Source organism: Myxocyprinus asiaticus, chromosome 43 (assembly GCF_019703515.2).
Source record: "Myxocyprinus asiaticus isolate MX2 ecotype Aquarium Trade chromosome 43, UBuf_Myxa_2, whole genome shotgun sequence".
Lineage (NCBI taxonomy): Eukaryota > Metazoa > Chordata > Actinopteri > Cypriniformes > Catostomidae > Myxocyprinus > Myxocyprinus asiaticus.
The window spans coordinates 32,697,016-32,717,833 of NC_059386.1; the positions used below are offsets into that span (position 1 = coordinate 32,697,016).

Sequence of the window (20,818 nt, forward strand, 5' to 3'; positions counted from 1 at the left end):
CTGATTGGCTGGAGTAATGTTGTGTGGATCGGTCTGTTCCAATTTGTTTTTGCCTCATTTACAGAGCCAGGGCTGTGTACAAATACTAGATTTTTATACAGATAACTAAGGATAATTCCATATGTTCGATACATTTTAACCCAATTATAGCAAAAACAAAAAATAGACTTAATTGTTGGTTACAAAGAGATCTTTCTTTGAAAGGTAGAGGTTTGCTTATTAAAGCAGAAGGTTTGTCTTGTCTAACCTATGCTGCCCAATCACTGTATGTTGATAAGCACACGTATAAAATAATAGATGGAATTGTAACAAAGACATTTACTTTGAAAAAACAAACCTCATTATATTAAAAAATCAGTGATAGTAAATTCTTACTGCAAGGTGGGTTTGAATTTTATTGAATTTAGTTCCTTAAATAATACACTTAAAATAAATTGGCTTAATCGATTTCTTAAACATCCAACATCTGGAATGTTTTCCCTCAGTCTATTTTCTCACAGCTTGGAAGCATTAAGTTTGTGTTAATGTGTAATTATGACATTCAAAAACTTCCCGTCAAGCTTTCTAATTTCCACCAACAGGCACTCTTAGCATGGCACCTTATTTACAAGCATAACTTTTCTCCTCACAGATGTTATATATGGAATAACAGACATATTTTATTTTAAAATAGATCTTTATTTTATAATCATTGGTTTAACAATGGAAAACTTCATGTCAGCCAGCTGTTCAACAGTGATGGTCAGCTCTTCAGATATGCAGAATATTAAGTGGAGTATAATATCCCAGTGTCTCCCAGAGAATTCGCTATAGTCATATTTACCCTGTCAAACAATTTTTAGGGAAAAGATTTAGGCTTGATTTTGACTAAATTGCTCCTTTTGTCAAGATGATGTTGAGACTCCTTTTCGTTTATTTTGGTCCTGCAATTATACCGTGCAATTTTGGAATGACATTAGTTATTTTATTTCCAATAATGTATTTTAAAAAAAACTTTTGTTGGATTTTTAATGCTGATCTAAATACTTGCTTTACTATACATTTAATTATTTTTCTATGCAGATTGTATATTCACAAATGCAAGTTTTCGAATTGCAAGCCTATCTGTCAGGTATTCTTAATAGAATTTAAACATTATTTGAATACTATATCATTTTCAGCTAACAAAAAAAGCAGAACATGTATCATTTGTTTAGGATTTAATTTATTCTCTATATTGGAATTGCAAACTCTTATTTAATTTATCTGCCCTCTTTTTGTTCTCTTCTCTGTCTTTTCTTTTTCTTTCTTTTTTCCCCTTTTGTTGGTTAAGTTATGATGTTAATTATTGTCATATGTTTCAATTAAGCAAAAAAAAATAATAAAAAAAATAAAAAAAAATTTAATAATAAATAAATGTTTTGGGAGGTCGGCGCAGTCCTCCTCGTGTCGAGCGGATGACGTCACGCGCGCCCTTGACGCAGAGCTGCTCGCGCTGCCTAGAAACGAGTGACTCGTTTATCAGATTATCAGTCGCCACGAGACACAGCGAGCACTTGATACCTCACTTATTAAATAACATTAAATTACACTGAACACAACCATCTGACCCGAGGGTAAGTATTTACATCCTTTTTTGTTGATTTGATGGTGTTTTTGCAGCTCTTAACATGGTTTAATTTTACTGTACACCGGTATTAGAATTGGATTAGACGTATTTTATAGATTATTTTGTTTTTGTTCTTGACAAATCTGGCTTTTATTGTCTTCCGCTAAGGTATTTCCAGTTTAAAATTAGATTTGAAGGGTTTGTGGGGAGTTTTTGTTGTTAGCTCGAGTTAGCTGAAGCTAGCCGGTGTGAGCCGTTGCCTCTTATTTGTATTAGATTAAACTATTGAGTTCTGCCTCATTAGTGGGTGTCTTTCTTTTTGTGACTTAATTTGTATGCCTTTTCTTTTGTTATACTTTTGTATATTTGGTAGAAAGAATCTTGTTTTCTATTCCAGTTGCAGCGGAACTGTCAACAATTCATTATTCTTGGAAATGTTTGCGTAATTATTTCCCCTTAAGCCAATTTTCCAACCACTTTTGAAACTTGTAATGCCATGTGTCTTAAAGTCACTCTGTAATGGGTTTACCATGATATGGAAAAACTTTTGCCATGTGGCGTTAAGCAGCCAAAACATGGACTGAACGTGTATGACTACTGCACTATTTTGTCAAGTGACTTACAGTACACTTATTATGGATTCAGTCATTTTGAAGTATACTAAGGTAAGTATATCAAGAATACAATGGTGATAGTTCATGAATCAACCCTTGCAGGGTTTGAACCTTCAACCTTTCAGTTACCAGCCCAAATCTGTAACCACTGGGCTTCACCCTATGTACTGTAGTAATGCCCACATTGCAGAAACGCCTGCTATTTTTGAGCTGTGGATGGAATTTTGAGTGTTTTAGGGTTTAAAGTCTTTGTGCATACATCTTAAAGTCCTCTCCAAGATACAAGGCACTTATGTATGAGTCTCAACCTTTCCTCTAGTTCCGTTGTGTGAGTACTGACATAATACACCCCTAAGACATAAATAAGACCTGTTTCTAGGGTTCAGGCTATTTGTTTATAACATTTACTGTTGCCACAATGTCTATTGTTTTATTCATTTAATTAATGACATGCGTTATTTGTTCCAAACATGTTGGTGGTTCCTCCAGCTTCCTGGATCTGGCAGGACTTCAAACAAACAGGCCTTGAACAAAGGAGTAACAACTATAATTAAGATACCTATTGGATTTAGTGCTGCAGAGGAGTTTGATTTCTCGTGGTTGTTTTGGAGAGGCGGTGGAGCTGTTTTACGGACTGCGATGCATCGCTTAAGGACTTGCGCTGCACGGCTACGGCCGCTCACAGCCTCTCAGAGCGCTCAAAGTTTCTCGCAGCAGAGGACAGTGGCGGCCCCCGGGGTCCTAAGGACGTTACAGCCCATTAGGTGCTACACGGCCCCTGTCGCCGCTGAGCCTTTTCTCAATGGAACGAGCTCCAACTATGTGGAGGAGATGTATTACGCATGGCTGGAGGACCCCAAGAGTGTGCACAAGGTAAGACGTCGACTCTCTGCGAAGAGGAAAGAGGGCCTGATTTTGAGGAGTAATTGAGCTGCTCTTTATCTAGAGTCAAACAGTCTGGTTCAGGAAGTAAAAATACCTTTCATTCTTTCCATTGGGGAATTGGTTTTTAACAGTAACATATAAACCTTTAAAGACAGACCTACCATTAGCTCCGATGTTGTTAATTGATGGAATATGCTTCTGTTGAAGCCATCAGCCCATTTTATTTCAACTACTTTTTTAATGAATCACGTTTAATAGCGGAACATGTGATGAATAACTACACTACCCATGACCCTGCAATGAAAGATCCACCAATTAGAGAACCCCAGGCAACAAACCACTGCAAAAGATCTCTGCAGCCACCACCCACTTCCGTAACGCATCCGAGTCTCACTAAACTGCTTATTTATTTGTTTATGTCTGAATATTTTGCAATGAACTTAAGATATTTTGTTTTGATTCTTAAAAACAGTAACTTTCAATCAATAGTTTTATATAGAGCGCAACAGTGCTTGCCCACTTTTTCACCCATCTTGGTTCCGGAGGTGTTTTTCCCATTAGTTTTATCCAAAGGGATTTCATAAAATCCTTCATAAAAGCTTTCTAAGTCATGAACCAAACCAACCACCTCAGAGGTGAATCACAACATTACAAGCTTTGATTTGAAGCAATAAAGTATTTGAAAATTGAACAAAAAAGAAACAGGGAAGATGAATTCAGGACAGAATAATGACTTGGTGCTGAAAAAAAATCGACATCCGTGGTTTGGCAATATTTTGGATATAGAAGAGAAGATGTGTCACAGACCCAGGTAATTTGCAAGACCTGTCAAACTATTATTGCGACAAAACACAGTAACACCACAAATCTGTTCCAACACCTGAGACAGTGCGTTAAAAAAAATATACGAGCAAAGTCCCTCGACATGAACAAAAGTACATCCCAAACCCAGTTCGAACTAGGTGAGCCACACAACCCGGCGCAACAGAGTGTGGCACGGGACAAGTTTTGATAGCTGAGTGCGGGTTGCACACCATACGAGAGGAGCTCAAAAAGGCATAATGAAATAACTGACGCCATCACGTATTATTTATGCAAAGTCATGGTGCCCCACGTACACCATCAGTAAAGACGACTTCCAAAAAATTATACTCGTGAACAATCGACAAGAGATACCAACAGCCATCGCGAAGTTATTTTTCATGAGTTACAGTAACACTGAAATGCATTTATGAATGTTGAATGTGTGAATAAGGAAATATTTTGCAAAATCTTGATATAATTTTTTTTGTCCATATTGCACAGCCCTGCTATATATTTTATTGCAAACTGTTTAGATATTTACAAATGTGTTTAGGAAGACCGACTCAACTGAATCATTCACAGTATGTCATGCGAGTGGGCGCGATTCTCTTGATTGGTGGAGAGTTTCTCTTCAGGATCACGGGTAGTGTATTTCTCACCAGGAATTCTACTATTAAACATGATTACTAAAAAATAAAGTTGAAATAAATAATGCAGACTGTTGGCTTCAACAGAAGCATATACAATTGATAAACAACCTTGGATCTCAAAGGTAGGCGGTTAGCTTTAGAGGAACTTCTTTGGTCAACAAGGTCATGCCTGAGGGCGTCTCCGTTTTATAATGTGACATTGTTTCCCCTCTCTGACGGTAAGCTTAGCTGTGCAGGGTTGCTACGTAAGACTTTTCTTCTCCATGTCACATGCTCTGTGTGGTTTCCACAATGTTTTCACAACACACAGAAATTTTCACACTGAAATTAGATGTTCTCTGAGAAACTGTGACTGATGTATCATACTGAAACAGACTTAGTCACGTGCAGTGTTCAAACCTGCTGTGTTACTCTTCCATTTAGTTATTTATCTTTAATCTTAACTAAGTTGACATCAGTCAAAATTCTTAATATCTTATATATTGCTTCTAAAGTAAATTGATCATGTTTTAAGGTTTTTTAGATATTTTTAAATGGAAAACAAGACAAAAACACTTGATAACTATAGGATTTTTTGCAGTGATTTTCTTTACTGAATTAAACTTGATAAAAGTATTTTTTCCCTTTAATTCAGTGAATGTCATTTAGAGGTACTTTTAAAAGATGATTTTGTCCTATTTATTGTTAGTAAGCATGTTTAATACAACGCACAAGCGTAGTCGGTTAAGAGCTAATGATTAATCATTGCAATAATTGCCCGAATAGTCGAATAATCATTCTAATAATCGTTAGATTAGTCAATTATCAAAATAATCGTTAGTTGCAGCCCTATTTAGCACTATATTTACTCAATTTCACTAAACTTTAACTTTGTAAAAAAAAAAATATATATATATATATATATATATATATATATATATATATATATATATATATATATATTTGTATTTTAAATGGTAGATAGCAGTTTCTTCTGATTTCTGTTTAGTCATCACATTTTAGTAATTTATTTGCACATGAAGAAATCAATATATTAGGAAGAAGGAAATAACAGCACATACAGTAGTCCATCAACCATGGATGGCATGTGCACATGCACAATCGGATTTTCTCAAAAAATACCAAATCAAACCAATTGTACATACAGTGCATAGTGAGTAAGACATTTACTTATAGCACACGTGAAGCGCTTTTACTTTGAAGTTGCACTCACGCGTGATGCAGTGCAAGCAGCAATCTCCTGACAATTTAAACGGCCTGGATCGCCTGCTTGGATTCTGGCTGATGGAATACGCGCTTCAGAGGAAGATATTATATGATGGGAAGAAAACCTTGGATTTTAGTGAGGTTCGTGAATTACATCTTTTTAAACAAGATATCTGCATATTTGCAAACGGTATATAATAGAAGTTTTATTGATGTTTGCCTTTTATCATTAGAAAAGTAAGTTAAAAGTGACAGGGAACTGCTGAGGAGAAGCTGATAGAATACGTGCTTTAGAGATCAATAAATGAGTGCTCCACAGGACGCTGGGTTTGCTCAAGTTTTGTGAGGTTTGTTTATTACATCTGTTTAAACGAGATATGTGCATATTTGCAGATGGTGTATGCTATTATTTTTATTGATATTTTCCTTTTTATCATTAGACAAGACAGTTAAAAGTTACAGGGAAATGTTTAGGAGAGAGAGGGAGAATGAAACAGGCGAGCACTTTAACATTATGAGCTCAAAAGCGTGTGCTGCGGCTCTCATATGTGGACCGTTTAAATGAGACCGTGTTGCACACCGGTCTATTATTGTAGTAACACGATGGCATGATTTGTCCTAGTGTGATTATTAAACTGCAAAAGGCTGTGATTTAATTATCTAATAAATATATAGTTTGCATGTTCTGCACGTTTCAAAATGAATTTGTGAAGCCGGTCGCTCACACACTGAAAACACCTCATCATAATGATTATGCATGCTCTGTGTGTGTAGTACACAGCATATACAGACTCTATATTTATTTAATTAAATCACATCTTTTTAGAGTTGAGGTGAGAATATACCGTCAAAACCACACAGAAGCGCCAAAATAAAAGCTAGATTTTAAAGGTGAACTCAGTAACTTTATTCTTTGGGTCTGTTCCAAAACCTAGTGAGCTTCCTCCAGAGACAGCATTTTAAGACATCAAAGGTATCGTGTTGTTTCTCTTGCGTCACCTCTATTGAAATCAGTTGAGTCGAGTCTCGTGTGCACTGCACAAATTTGAATGACGTGCGGAGCTGCCGCATATGTAGAGCATTCCAAATTGTTCTCTTATGAGGCATCATTTCAGTAAGGATGCTGCCATAGAAGACAGCTGCCTATGTAAGCAGGGGACAACAAGGCAGCTCACTAAGTTTTGGAACAGAGCCATAGTGTCTTCTTGGACTTACACTGACACCTAGTGGCTTGGATGCAGCATCATTTCAAATCAATAGTTTTCAGTTTCAGATGCCATTGTAGAAATGTAGTATTCACAGTCAGCCATGAGTGAAAGTCTCAAATAACAGGACGGTTACTGAGATTAATCAAGTAGTATTCAGCTGGTCATGTGATTCTAACATGGCAGCCCCCATGTGCGGACCCTCTCCATGTACAATAAAACCGCTTTTATAAGGTTACTGATATGACTGGAGTCTTCATTTTAATGTGAGTGGTCATGATTTCCTACATATATTGCAATATCACAATTCATGTCTTAAGGAGTTAAACTGTTTTAATGAGGAAAAAATTACTGAATGCACCTTAAATGGACAGATGAAATTGGAGCAATGTAGCAGTATCTCACATTTCTGTTGTGCAGGACTTCATTTGACAAAAATAACTGTTGTTTCGGATTGTGCTGTGAGGATTTTGTGTAAAAAATAAATAAAAAAGAATGCAATGTTATATTGTATAAATTAAATTTAAATCATTCTATTTTCATATGATTTAAAGTTTTAAAGAATTAATTTGATTAGACATAATTTTGATAACAAAATTGAATTAAAATCTTGAATATGGAATTCAGAAAAAAACAACAACAAAAAAACAAAGTAATTACAATATACATCATGACTTCTCATTTGTTTTTGCTTAAACATTATACCCATTGAGCACATAAAATGCCCTGGAAAATGTACTCGAAAATCATGCCTCAAAAAGAGTGGCAACCCTGCAAAATCAGCACAGGAAATGATCCACAGATTCCATCTGGGCCCACTCATGATACGGGCCACGTCTACACGAATAAGTTTTAATTTGAAAACACATTTATTTTTTAGCATTTACACCTCTCATCCACACTATAACGGTGTTTTCCTCCACTGAAAATGAAGCTTTTCGAAAACACTTTCCATTACTGTATACTTTGGAAAACAAAAAATGATCAGTATGGATGTATTTCTAGGCAACTTCTTATATTTCCAGATATATAATGGGAATAGGATAAGTAGCCTAATTCTTTATTCAAATATTTTTAGAACATTGAATATGTTTTTTGTACTTGACAATTAAAATATTGTTATTTTCTTACTAAGTTTCTGCTCCTCTTCTTACAGTCTTGGGACATCTTCTTCCGTAACGCTAACTCAGGTGCTCCCCCCGGCACCGCCTACCAGAGCCCCCCTCCACTGACGGTGAGGCTGTCAGGACTGTCTCAGGCCCAGACGCTGGTTGCAGCTCAACCCAGTGTGGAAAAACTGGTGGAAGACCACCTGGCCGTTCAATCCCTCATTCGTGCCTACCAGGTATGAGTAAGATCTGGAATATCAAATTAGCAAACAGACGTTTTAGAAACAACTTTTTTTTTTTCCATGTATGTATTAGAATTTTTTGAAGCTTATATGATGCTGATGTTAATTTAATTATGGTTGAAAAGATGTTTTTTTTTTTTTCAACTCTACTACATTTTTTTTTTTGACTGCTACATGACTTGTTCATACAGGCATACTGTATTTTTTCATTGTTTTCAAACTGATCAATGTAAAGGTGACACTAGTGTTGTCAAAAGTACCGGTAATTCGGTACCAAGTCTATACTAAAATAAAAAAAGATGCAACGATAACAGTGTTTCTGCAGTACTGGTAGTACTAAGCACCGACTCAATCCGGTACCAGCGTGCAGTATAACTGACACGCAACTGCTTTAAAATGCTCATTTTGGGTAGCTCAGCGAGCATTGACGCCGACTACCACTCCTGGAGTTACGAGTTCGAATCCAGGGTGTGCTGAGTGACTCCAGCCAGGTTTCCTAAGCAATCAAATTGGCCCGGTTGCTAGGGAGGGTAAAGTCACATGGGGTAACCTCCTCGTGGTCCTATAATGTGGTTCTCGCGTGGATAACCCCCCTCCCCCGTACTTTGAATGTATGTATAAATCCGACCGCTCATACATATTGAGAATCATTCATGACACGTTGTATCAGATGACAGAGCAGAGCACTAATCTACTGTGAACCACACAGCACATTTAAACTATATATTTATATAATTAAATCACAGCATTAGCACTTTAATCTCAACTCAATTTTATTTATAAAGCATTTAAAACAACAGAGTTGACCAAAGTGCTTCACAGTAATAACATTTAAAACATAACATTTAAATTTTACCACATACACAAACACAAGTAATCTATAACACAAAATACTTTTTCAAAAATTTGTCAGACTCAAAGGTGTGTAAAGAGATGAGATTTTATGTGACTTAAAAGTCTCCTGTCACAAACTGTTTATCCGGAAAGTGAAGATTCAGGCAAAAAATACATGTCATAATAAAAGCACGTTTCAAAATATAAGCTAGAGCCCTGAGATTGAAGAAATTGTGACAAATTTATTACAACTGTATAGTAAAATGTAATATTCACTGTAATGATGATGATAATAATAATAATTGAGCAATATTTCACAAACAAGACTGCTGTTGAATAAAAGTTTGGCAAAAAAATGCAGTGATGACTTGTTGAAAAGTTAAAAGTTTTAAGAATGAAGTGATTAGACACCATTTTGATGATGAAATTAATTTAAACTAAAACATGGAGTTCTGGAAAATGATTATAATAATGACAAAAAGGAAAACATGATTTGGTAAAGAATAAAACAGATTTCAGTAGGGCGCTACTTAAAAACACTTAAGCAATGCATCCTTGATTGAGAAACACTCGAAGGAAACATGCATTTCTTTTAATTTATTGTTTACACTGAAATGTAACTTTTTAAATAGGGTAAACAGGTGTGTTCAATAGCACATTGTCATATTAGCATATTTATGCTGTGGTACCGAATTGGTATCGAGAACCGAGAGTGAAATTTCACTGGTATCTGTACCGACTAATGAAATTTTGGTACCGTGACAACACTAGGTGACACTATGAATGTAAATAATAGTGGTCTTGAGCACAAGGTTTGATGCCATTTAAACATTGGCCAAAAGGCCCCACCAGTGAATGCACTATACTGTAGTCTAGAGTCAGTATTGGCTATATTCATTTATTAACGCTGCCCTCCAAAATGCATTTCAACCATATATGTTGGTCCAAAAAGTTTGAAACAAGTAGCTATGCTGTGAGAAGTTAATATGACCCATAATTTAAGTGGAAACCAAAATTGTATATTATTGATAATTTAAAATGGCTTATAACATAATGCTAAAATTGCCATTTTATCTTAGAAATTAATCTGCAGTTCTGCCCCCACGATTAGCTTGTGAGTGCTGTCGCCTTATTCACAAGTCACAGGTCATCATATAGCCAAACTTGACCCGTTGGGCATCAGTTGTGTACATTTTGATGATGCCCCAGTTACTGTCAGGTTCCATCGTGTCGGTGAGAAATGTCTGTGGATTGCAGTGTGTCTGTGCGAGCGTGCTCACGCAATGTGTTAACGGTGCTGTATGTTCTTCTCTCCCTGTTCTCTGTCATCTCTCTGGTGGTTTTTGCTTCCACTCTGTCCTGATCTCACCTCCTCAACTGTCCCCTCCTGTTCTTTGCATTTCTATTTTGTATGTACATCTTTTATCTGGAACCCACTGCAGATTCGGGGACATCACGTTGCACAGCTGGATCCTCTTGGAATTATGGATGCTGATCTTGATTCATGCGTTCCTGCAGATATTATCACATCGTCTGATAAACTTGGTGAGGTTTTCGACCAGGCGTTGAAGAATGACTGAATCTTTTTTTTCTGTGGCATGGCTTGTTTGTTTGCTAATCAACCCACCATATAGATCATATTCCCCTTTCCTGAATCTTGCATGGAGTCTAAACCTGTTTGGGTATTTGCAATGGGTAAAATTAAAACACATTCAGCAGTTGTTTAAAAGTTGTTTGTGTTCAGGTTCAACATATTATAAACACTACCTGGGAAAAGTGTGTTGTTGAAGAGGATGGTTATGTTCCAAAACCTAGTGACCATGTTGGTTTGCATTTATAGTTCTGCGTTGGTGGGTCTGCATCATTTTGTGAGTACACAGCCAAAATGCTATTCATTTCTGAAATAACTGTACGTTTAATAAATAAACAAAGGCAATGCAATAGTATTCGTGGATGTAAAAGTATTTTTGTATTTTTATTTTTTTCTCCCCAATTTGGAATGGCCATTTCCTCGTGGTTAAGTAGTGACTCGCCTCAATCCGGGTGGCAGAGGACAAATCTCAGTTGCCTCTGCGTCTGAGGCCATCAATCCACACATTTTATGACGTGGCTTGTTGAGCGTGTTACCATGGAGACATAGCACATGTGGAGGATTCACAATATTCTCCGCGCACAACTCACCACGCGCCCCCCCCCTGAGAGTGAACCACATTATAACGACCACGAGGAGGTTACCCCATGTGACTCTACCCTCCCTAGCAACTGGGCCAATTTGGTTGCTTAGGAGACCTTGCTGGAGTCACTCAGCACGCCCTGGGATTCGAACTAGTGAACTAGCGAACCCCAGGGGTGGTAGCCAGCGTCTTTACCACTGAGCTACCCAGGCCCCTGTAGGGCGTGCTCGCATTTGAGGCGCTTAAATAATAATAAATAAATATTGTTGCATAATTTAATGCTCCGTGCTGAAAAAAATTTATCAAATTGTTCAATAACTGCTTGCTTGCCAACACACAATTGGTGTCGTTCTAAAGCTTAAGATCTTTAGTATGCATTTAGGCAATATAACCAACTCTTAACAGGTGCTTTTTTAATCTGCTGACAAATTAGAAGTGTTCCGGTTTCATAACATGTGAAATATGATTATTTACTGTACACCATTCTGGCAAACATACGGTCAACACATCATACTGATTGGAAAGTTCTGGATTAGAATGCAACAAGTATTGTTTCACTCACATACTTGATATATTGAGAGTAAAAGACCCGAGAAAAGTTTATTAGATGTAAACCGATGTCTTTTGGTGAAAATGCGACACGACCTCAGATAATGTCTTGTCATGCTGGGGGTGGTCTCTGATAACACAGCGGACCAATCACAGCTGTTGTCGTCTGTGTCGATGTGCTGTTATACTTTTGAAGAGGTGCATGTCAGGCTACGCTACGCCGTTGGCTATGCCGTAACACAAAATGCTGATCTGAAATGTAGGGGATCCCCCCCTCCCCATTGTTTCATTGAATATCTCGTCAAAGTAAAGCTTTTCAGGCCTTATTTTTTAATTTTATGTGAAATAATTGAAGAACTGATCTATGTAAATTTATGATTCTAAGCTTTCAAATGATACCCCATATGCATTTTATGTGTAAAGCGCCCCCTTTTGGACCTGCTGGCGGGTCCCCAGAGTTGAAGAGGTACATTTTTAACCCGTTATTTCTTAAATAATACATTTCATTGAATTAACGTGTTTAATCGACAGCCCTAATCCAAATGAATCTGAAAAGATTTGAGAGCTTTTGAATCGGAAATAAATTAAATGGGGATATCTGTATTGACACCCAGCCCTGGTTGACATTTCATTTGACTGCCTGCCATCTTGGATGAAAATTTTTACTGAGCATGTCACAGTGCATTTTGTGATTGCTTTATCTATGATGGAAACATGCAGTGCTACCATAGATTTTGGCCAAAATTGTCTTTTTATGGCCGCATAATTTTATTCCCTTCTGTTTGGAACATCATGGAACACTCCTGTGACACCTAAAAATTTTGTTTGGTATGCAGCTCACCAGGTTTTGGAACAGAGCCTCTAAATTTGAAACCCATTACAACACATCCAGGCCTCCGGGCTTTACCCATTGTAAATGATGTTTGCTCATTCTGTGGCATATTACACATTTGACTTCAGAAGTGACTTTTTGTCAGTTTAGTAGCTTATTTCTCATCTAGTGTCATGTTTTAGTTTCTCCTCTTCTCTGCAGATTCCTTGTGTTCTTTCAGATCCTTTCACATTTACTCTTTTATTGCTCTAGTAATGCCTAGGCTGTTTGCTTTTCTCAGTTCTGAATAGCAGTTGCTTTATTTCTCATTGTCTCATGAACATACTGTTTTTGAGTTTTATGTTCATGGTATTTAACAGCAATGATAAGACACCTTTAGCAAGACGTGAGCCACAGGCACACATTTAGCATACTGAGAAAGATTGTGGTTAGTTTACGGTCAACACTGACAACACAACAAACTGAGAAATGTTAACCATCACAATTCCCGATACAAGCTCAAAATACCGTAGCTCATTAAATTTGTTGACACATGTACAGCTGTAACAAAACATTATACAGTGTTCTGCTTCAGCAAATTTAAAATAAGAACTAGTTAAATAATTGAAAAAATTTACTTAAGAATTATGATTTGATTAACATAAGTTTCACCTTTATTCAGTAGCTCTAAAATGATTGGAGTCGATAGAATACTGTGCTGCAATGAATGTTTCAGTGTTTCAAACTGACTTTAAAAACTGATTCAATCTGTTCTGTGTTTCTCCTAATGGCAAAGCATGACATTTTACCGCCTTTTCAATGGTAGACTGATTGTCAATGACCATACCAAACTAGTGACAATGTCTGTAATGTATTGACAACGAGGGTTATAAAGTGCAGCATGCGGGGTGAGTGAGTTTTGTACTGTGTGAGGGCACTGCATTGTTGTGATTGTTATTTAGTGGAAATGCTGCGCTGAGTGCTTTTCTCACAGATTCGGTCATTTCATGTCGTGACATGGTCCAACAGTTAAAAAATAAATTTCTTTGTAACTAGTCACGTCCGCACAGGGTAATTAACTTTTTGGCGTGTTGCTATTTGACTCCTCAGATGTAGCTGTTTATAAAGCTCGCCTGTCTCATCTAACATCTGGAGGTATGAAGTGTTCGTAGCTAGTGCAGCTGTGTAGAAACATTTTTTAAAAGGGCTTCCACCAGTGTTACATCCCCTCCTGTTCCGGGAGCAGCAATTGAACAAATGTAGAGTGCTGCATAGTTACAATTTTAAATGCTCGCACTACTGTAGAGCGTTGCTGTCGTTTTGTGTGGTAGTCTTTAGTGGAACCCCCACGTCCTTGATTTTTCACATTTGCATATTCAAACATTGCCCCCAGACATTAATAAGGCCTAGTAACTGAACACTTGAACATGCAGTGTTGCTACATTTTGTGTTTCCGAACTGTTATCCGGGACCACATGTTTTGTTGCTTTATTGAGTATAACAATTGAAGTTTTATCACCGTCATCTATTAGTAGAAATGTGTTTATGTATCTCTGTGGCACTGCGCCATTCTGCTCCTCAGAGGAGTCCCAGCTGGCATATGTGTGGCACTTTCCCCTCATTAACCTTGCCCTGGGTCTGTGTCTTATGTAAAGATTCGATGTTATATGTCCTATTATTTGTGTCTATTTATACTCTTACCTTGTTTTATATTCTGTGTCTCACTGTAATGTTCTGTGTGCGCTTAAAAAAATCCTTGTGTACGTGAGAACACTTGGCAATAAAGGGCTTTCTGATTCTAAAGTCCTCATCCTCATGGAATGTCAGTTTTAGCCTCAGTGCTTTCTGATGCTGTGACATGCTCCCAGATTCTCCTAAATAAATAAAATAACCCTGACTATTTCCAGTTGGTAATGGTGTAGTTTGTGGTCACAGCTAAGGTAAGCGTCACTATTATCATTATTGCTCAAACTTAGGGTTAGGGAAAGCCCTAACCTGTAGTATTAAAGGAATAATCTGAGTTCAGTTCATTTGTGGCATAATGTTGATTACCACAAAAAAATCATTTAGACTCATCCCTCCTTTTCTGAAAAAAATAAAAGAAAATAATCGAGGTTACAGTGAGACACTTACAATGGAAGTGAATGGGGATAATTTTTTGTAAAGTTTAAATGCAGAAGCATATACATTTATATAACCACTTACATTAATTCTTCTGTTAAAACTTGTGTATTATTAGAGCTGTAAAGTTGTTTAAATAATAATTTTTACAGTAATGTTGTCATTGCAATAAAGTTATAAAATTAGATATATCTTTACACAGAAAAGGTAAGTAAGTGACTTGATCACACTAAAATCATGTTAACACTCATATTGTTTAAATCTTTAAAACGTTACGGATTGTCCCCATTGACCTCCATTGTACGTGCCTCACTGTATTCCAGATTTTTGCTTTTTTTAAAGAAAAGGAGGGGCAAGTTGAAATACATTTTTGTGGATATCAACATTATGCAACAAATGCTGTCAATTGAGCTTAACTTGTATTGTACCTGGAATATTACTTTAAACTTAATGACACTTAAACTTTTTGTGCTACGAACAAGAATGATCCCTCAAATTCGCTTGGCAGACTATAAAACAGGCGCAAAAATGTCATAGACTTCCATTGAAGGAGGGACCCGAACCATATCTACATTCGCATCTTTCTCAAAAATCTTGTTTTCTCATTTATTATGGGCACAAAAAGAGTTATAACACTTGTATACCAAATCAGAAAGACCAATATGCTACTTCACAACACAGACAAACACAACACTTAAAAAAAGACTTGTAAAAGTACTTTTGAACTCTGCTTTTATAATGCAATCAGTATCTGATCACATTTAGTTTAGAAAGTCTTGTTTTACTGGTCATATCATGTTTTCATTCCTGCAGTGTTCAGGTGCATTATGTATATTAGTATAACCTGAGTAAACACAACTGGAAGAACTCCATGTTCACAGTGTGAATAAACACAGTGTTACAGCACACCTCATGTTGAGGTCATAGTTCATAGCCTCAGTTCAGAGCTTACTACTTCACACTAGGGCTGTGCAATATATATATATATATATATATATATATAAAAACATCACGATTTTTGATAGAAATTGCAATTGCTATTTTTAATTGTAATATTGGTAGATTTTTCATTATTCATTTTTCTTTCAAAAAATTTATAATTTAAAAATACATCTCAGGAGAGAAAAAAATAGTCTTTGCATAAGTGATAGATGATGGTGTCAGTTATTTCTTTATGCCTTTTTTTCCCCCCGATTTAAATTCTGTTCTGTTCTGGTGACATTTTTGCACACTGAATTCTCATAATCGAGATCTTGTCAGTGTGCAAAAGATGTTCACCAATCAGAATAGCGAATTAAACATCACAGAATTCTAAATAATAGAAAAAATGCACATGCTGCGATTTTATTGCGATTAATTGCACAGCACAGTTTTAAACTTGTTCCAATAAAAAATCCATTAAAATCAATGAGACATTTGGAAAGAAATTCTACACTGTAAAACATCCTAAGGTGAAATTTGTTAAATTACATTTTCCCTCACCACTTGTCATGATCAACATTTATGCCATCTGTAATCTCTTAAAGGCATGCATTCCCCCTGGCACTGTTCAACTGGGCTGGAATAGATGTGTTTTCCACCTCTATGACTTTTCACCCTTAACCTGTCCATTTTCCTTCGCTAACACTTTGTTGTTGTCTCAGCTCGCTCTTTGCATCTTCTGTGTATTTACATCTCCACTTTATTTGTTCTTATTAAACCTTTTAAATCATAAAGAAAATTGTTCCATAATTCACAACAAGCATACTTCCTCTAATGCAGTACCGTCTTTTGTGCTTGCATGTGTCGGTCGGATCCGTGGTGGTGTTCTGTTCTGGATGCCCTTCTTCCCCCCTCCCCATCTGTGTTTTTGCATGTCTGCTGTCAGGCTTCTATGGTCTGGAAGAGACCGATCTGGATAAAGTGTTCCGGCTTCCCACGACCACCTTCATTGGGGGCAGTGAGAGTGCCCTTCCACTCAGGGAAATCATCCGACGTTTAGAGGTACCTACCCACCAGCTTAGCAAGAAATTTAATTAATGTGCTACATGAATACACTGTCTATTATGATTATTATTATTATTTTATTTTTTTATTTTTTTCACTTTAAATAAAATACGTTTGGGAACAGAAACCTTACATTTGAATGAATTAAAGAACTAATGTATGAGAAGAACTAAATTCGAAAGATTTGTTGTGTGTCATTTGCTTGATGTCTCACTTGCTGCACTAAACAGATGGCGTACTGTCAGCACATCGGGGTAGAGTTCATGTTCATCAATGATCTGGAGCAGTGTCAGTGGATCAGGCAGAAGTTTGAGAAGCCTGGAGTGATGCAGTTTACGCTGGATGAGAAGAGGAGGCTACTGGCCCGTATGATCCGCTCAACCAGGTCTTTCCCTTCTTACGTCTAAGTCTAAAGGCCCAGGTCAAGAAAATCTAGGCAGAATGCGTTCAAGCCGTGCGGCAGTGCTGATGACTCATCTGCATCACACATACTGTGCGCGCAGTGATCTGCAACGTGTACACCTGAAGTATACTTTGGCCTTAAAGGCCTGTTCACATCAAAATTTGGTACGATTTTGCAAGACGATTTTTCAACGAAAGGTCTATTCACTTCTGTGTTTATAAAACAAATGAAACGAAAAACTTCATTTTTCACCCTTGTACAGTAGGCGGCACTGTTGCTGTTCTACAAACATTTATACCAGTCTCCTGCCCAGCTGTTAATGCTAGAGATTAATATACTGCCTGGCCAAAAAAAAAGTTGCATACTCTAATATTTCAGTGGACTGCCTTTAGCTTTGAGTACGGTGCGCATTAAGCGTGGCATTGTTTCGACAACCTTATGCAACGTCACAACATTTATTTCCGTCCAGAGTTGCATTAATGTTTGGCCAAGATCTTGCATTGATGACGGGAGAGTCAAACCACTTCGTTAAGTCTTCTCCAGCACATCCCAAAGACTTTCAATGGGGTTAAGGTCAAGACTCTGTGGTGGCCAATTCATGTGTGAAAATGATTCCTCATGCTCCCTGAACCACACTTTCACAATTTGAGCCCGATGAATTTTGGCATTGTCATCCTGGAATATGCCCGTGCCGTCAGGGAAGAAAAAAATCCATTGATGGGATAACCTGGTCATTCAGTACATTCTGGTTTTCAGCTGACTTCATTTTATTGCTGCATTATGTTGCTGAGCCGCAACCCCAGATCATAACACAGCTTCCAGAGGCTTGTACAGTGGGCACTATGCATGACGGGTGCATTGCTTCATGCACTTCCTTTCTTACCCCGACGTGCCCATCGCTTTGGAATTGGGTAAATCTGGACTCATCAAACCATATGACCTTTTCCATTGCTTATTGATTAACCTCACTAACAAGTGGCTTTCTTTTGGCCACACAGCTGTTAAGTCCCAATTCTGTAAGTTCTCGTTGTATTGCGTGTGGAAATGCTCTTACTTTCACTATTAAACATAGCTGTGAGTTCTACTGTCTATTTTTTTATGATGTGACTTGCCCAAAGGCTATAGTGATCTCTGATCACGATCATTTAAGATTTTTTCCGCAAAGCTGACGATTCACCACTGTCCTTCCAGGTTTTAATAATGCGTTGAACAGTTCTTAACCCAATTCCAGTGTGTAGAGCCGAGGAGGGCGGGGCCGGGCTGGAATGAGACACACCCGGACCCCAATCAGCCTGATGGGGCGCGCGAGGGTTAAAGGCGGCCGGGGACGACAGTTCGAGAGAGAGAATTGCAGGCAGGGGCGTAAGGCACACACCTCACACCGGAGAGGAAGGGTGGGGGATGTACGTCATGCCGGGGGCTCCCCGGCCTGAGGCAACGCCGGGAGGAGTGTAGAGCCGAGGAGGGCGGGGCCGGACTGAGACACACCCGGTCCCCAATCAGCCTGATGGGGCACGCGAGGGATAAAGGCGGCCGGGGACGACAGTTCGAGAGAGAGAGAATTGCAGGCAGCTGTACTGTGTGTTTTTGGTTGTGTGTTTTGTTTAAATTGTTTATTAAATTATTATTTAAGTTGTCAAGCCGGTTCTCGCCTCCTCCTTTCCACTGAACCCCCTTACACAGTGATTTCAGCAATCTCCTTAGTTGTTTTCTTTGCTTGATGCAGGCCAATAATTTGCCCCAACTGAAACAGTAACATCTTTTCCACGACTACAGGATACGTCTTCCGACATGGTTGTTTAAGAAATGAGAAGCTACACACTGCATCAGTTAGGGTTAAAAGAATTGTTGCCAGCTGAAACACACAGTATTAATCACTGCAGTAATGATCCAATCATAGACACTTAAGTATCTGCTTATTTGAATTCAAACGGCAACTTTTTTTTTTTTTTGGCCAGGCAGTGTAGAATGAATACTGTTAAAGCATTTATTTACCTAATTTGGCATAACAGTTTCATTATGTTCTTTCCATGGTGTTGATGCATTTTGAGGAGTATATAATTTGGGTTTTTTATGCGAGTAAGATAAGTAAAGCATGCTGTTGTATATGTATTTGCACATGTATTTTGCTGCGAGTATATTCCAAACGGACTCCTGAACCATATTCTCTTTTTATATTGTCTGGATAATATAACACAAGGTACAGTGATATAAATACACGTGGAATAATGTACATTAAGAATAACATGTATAGCATAAAATATGCATAATATTAAAAACAATATAAAATAAAACACACAAAAATATCGCATGTAAAGAGTCTTTTTTTGGGATATTTTACAACGAGAACAGTGCAAACAAATTGCTAAACCTTGCTGCTATTTTTAATGCCATGAGAATATAACAGGCACAGTGATATACTGAATAATATACACGAATACAAAACACCAAAAGCAGACTTTCAAAAACAGACCAGGTTTATGTTTGCAGCACAAAAATTTCAAGTTTTTAATTTTTGGGGGTGTATCAGCTGCATGTCCAATGCCGGTGTTTGCCAGTTGATTAGCGCCACCAATGTGCTGAACTAAGCAACTTCAGCAACACTGGAAAAATGACAAAAAGCTCTTAACTCATTAATCAGTCAGTTTTCAATGCAGTGCAAAGAAGGAAAAAACCGGACCACTCTCCGTAAAAAAACAACAACTTTTAATCGTCAGCGGACGGATTGTCGTACCCGGTTTGAAGAGCACCATGGGAATCGATTTTTGCAGTTCAAAAGCTCGTTCGGAAAGAACAGTCGTACTGAAATAACGGTTTGGTGTGAACAGGCCTTAAGTCTAATGCTGAATTTTCACCATACTGTGTAAAAATTTTGACAGTTTGGCATTCAAACAGTTTAAAAAAAATCTAGCTTTTAAATGAGAAGGTAGCACTTCTGAACACAACAGCAACACAATTGTATTGCAATATTTCGGACTTGGTGTGAAGGTGATCATAGAGATGTTTTGTTATATACTGAGTTTTTTTGCCTTTACATTCATTTTTTTTGTTTGTATTGTAAAGGTTAGAGTTTGGAAAGTGGAAGATATTTGTTTGTAAAACTCTGCATCCTTCAGTGATTGTTACAGCGTGTAAATAGTGATGTTTGTGAATGTTCTTGTAATGTTATATTTCTGTCAGGTTTGAGGAGTTCCTCCAGAGGAAGTGGTCATCAGAGAAACGTTTTGGACTGGAGGGATCCGATTCTCTCATTCCTGCACTGAAAACCATCATTGACAAGTCCAGTGAGAATGGAGTGGAGAGCGTCATCATGGGCATGCCACACAGGTAGAGTGGTAACCAACCATACAGCACTGCTCAAACTGTTTGCTGTCAGTTTTCAGATGCTGCGATGAGTTGCGACTATTGTGACTATGCAGAATCATTTATTTAGATTAGGTGAATACATCATGTCACATATGGGGCAACTGGAACTGAATTATTTGTCTGAATTGTATTTTTTCCGTCAGAGGTCGTCTGAATGTGCTTGCTAACGTTATCCGTAAGGAGCTGGAGCAGATCTTCTGCCAGTTTGATTCCAAGCTGGAAGCTGCTGATGAGGTGAGAAGCTCTCTTAAGCCGTCATCATTTCTCTTCA

General features: G+C 37.7%; 1 protein-coding gene across 1 annotated transcript in view; it reads left to right on the forward strand.

Annotated features, from left to right (window-relative positions):
* The first annotated feature begins 1,481 nt into the window (after nucleotides 1–1,481).
* The window catches only part of ogdhb (oxoglutarate dehydrogenase b), a 29,765-nt gene continuing 10,428 nt past the window's right edge, over nucleotides 1,482–20,818 (forward strand). The window contains exons 1-8 of the mRNA XM_051686213.1: nucleotides 1,482–1,595; nucleotides 2,692–3,075; nucleotides 8,109–8,297; nucleotides 10,580–10,682; nucleotides 16,660–16,775; nucleotides 17,009–17,163; nucleotides 20,362–20,508; nucleotides 20,691–20,781. Coding sequence (XP_051542173.1) covers nucleotides 2,842–3,075; nucleotides 8,109–8,297; nucleotides 10,580–10,682; nucleotides 16,660–16,775; nucleotides 17,009–17,163; nucleotides 20,362–20,508; nucleotides 20,691–20,781 — 1,035 coding nt within the window. The 5' untranslated portion in view covers nucleotides 1,482–1,595; nucleotides 2,692–2,841. The remainder of the gene's footprint in view (nucleotides 1,596–2,691; nucleotides 3,076–8,108; nucleotides 8,298–10,579; nucleotides 10,683–16,659; nucleotides 16,776–17,008; nucleotides 17,164–20,361; nucleotides 20,509–20,690; nucleotides 20,782–20,818) is intronic.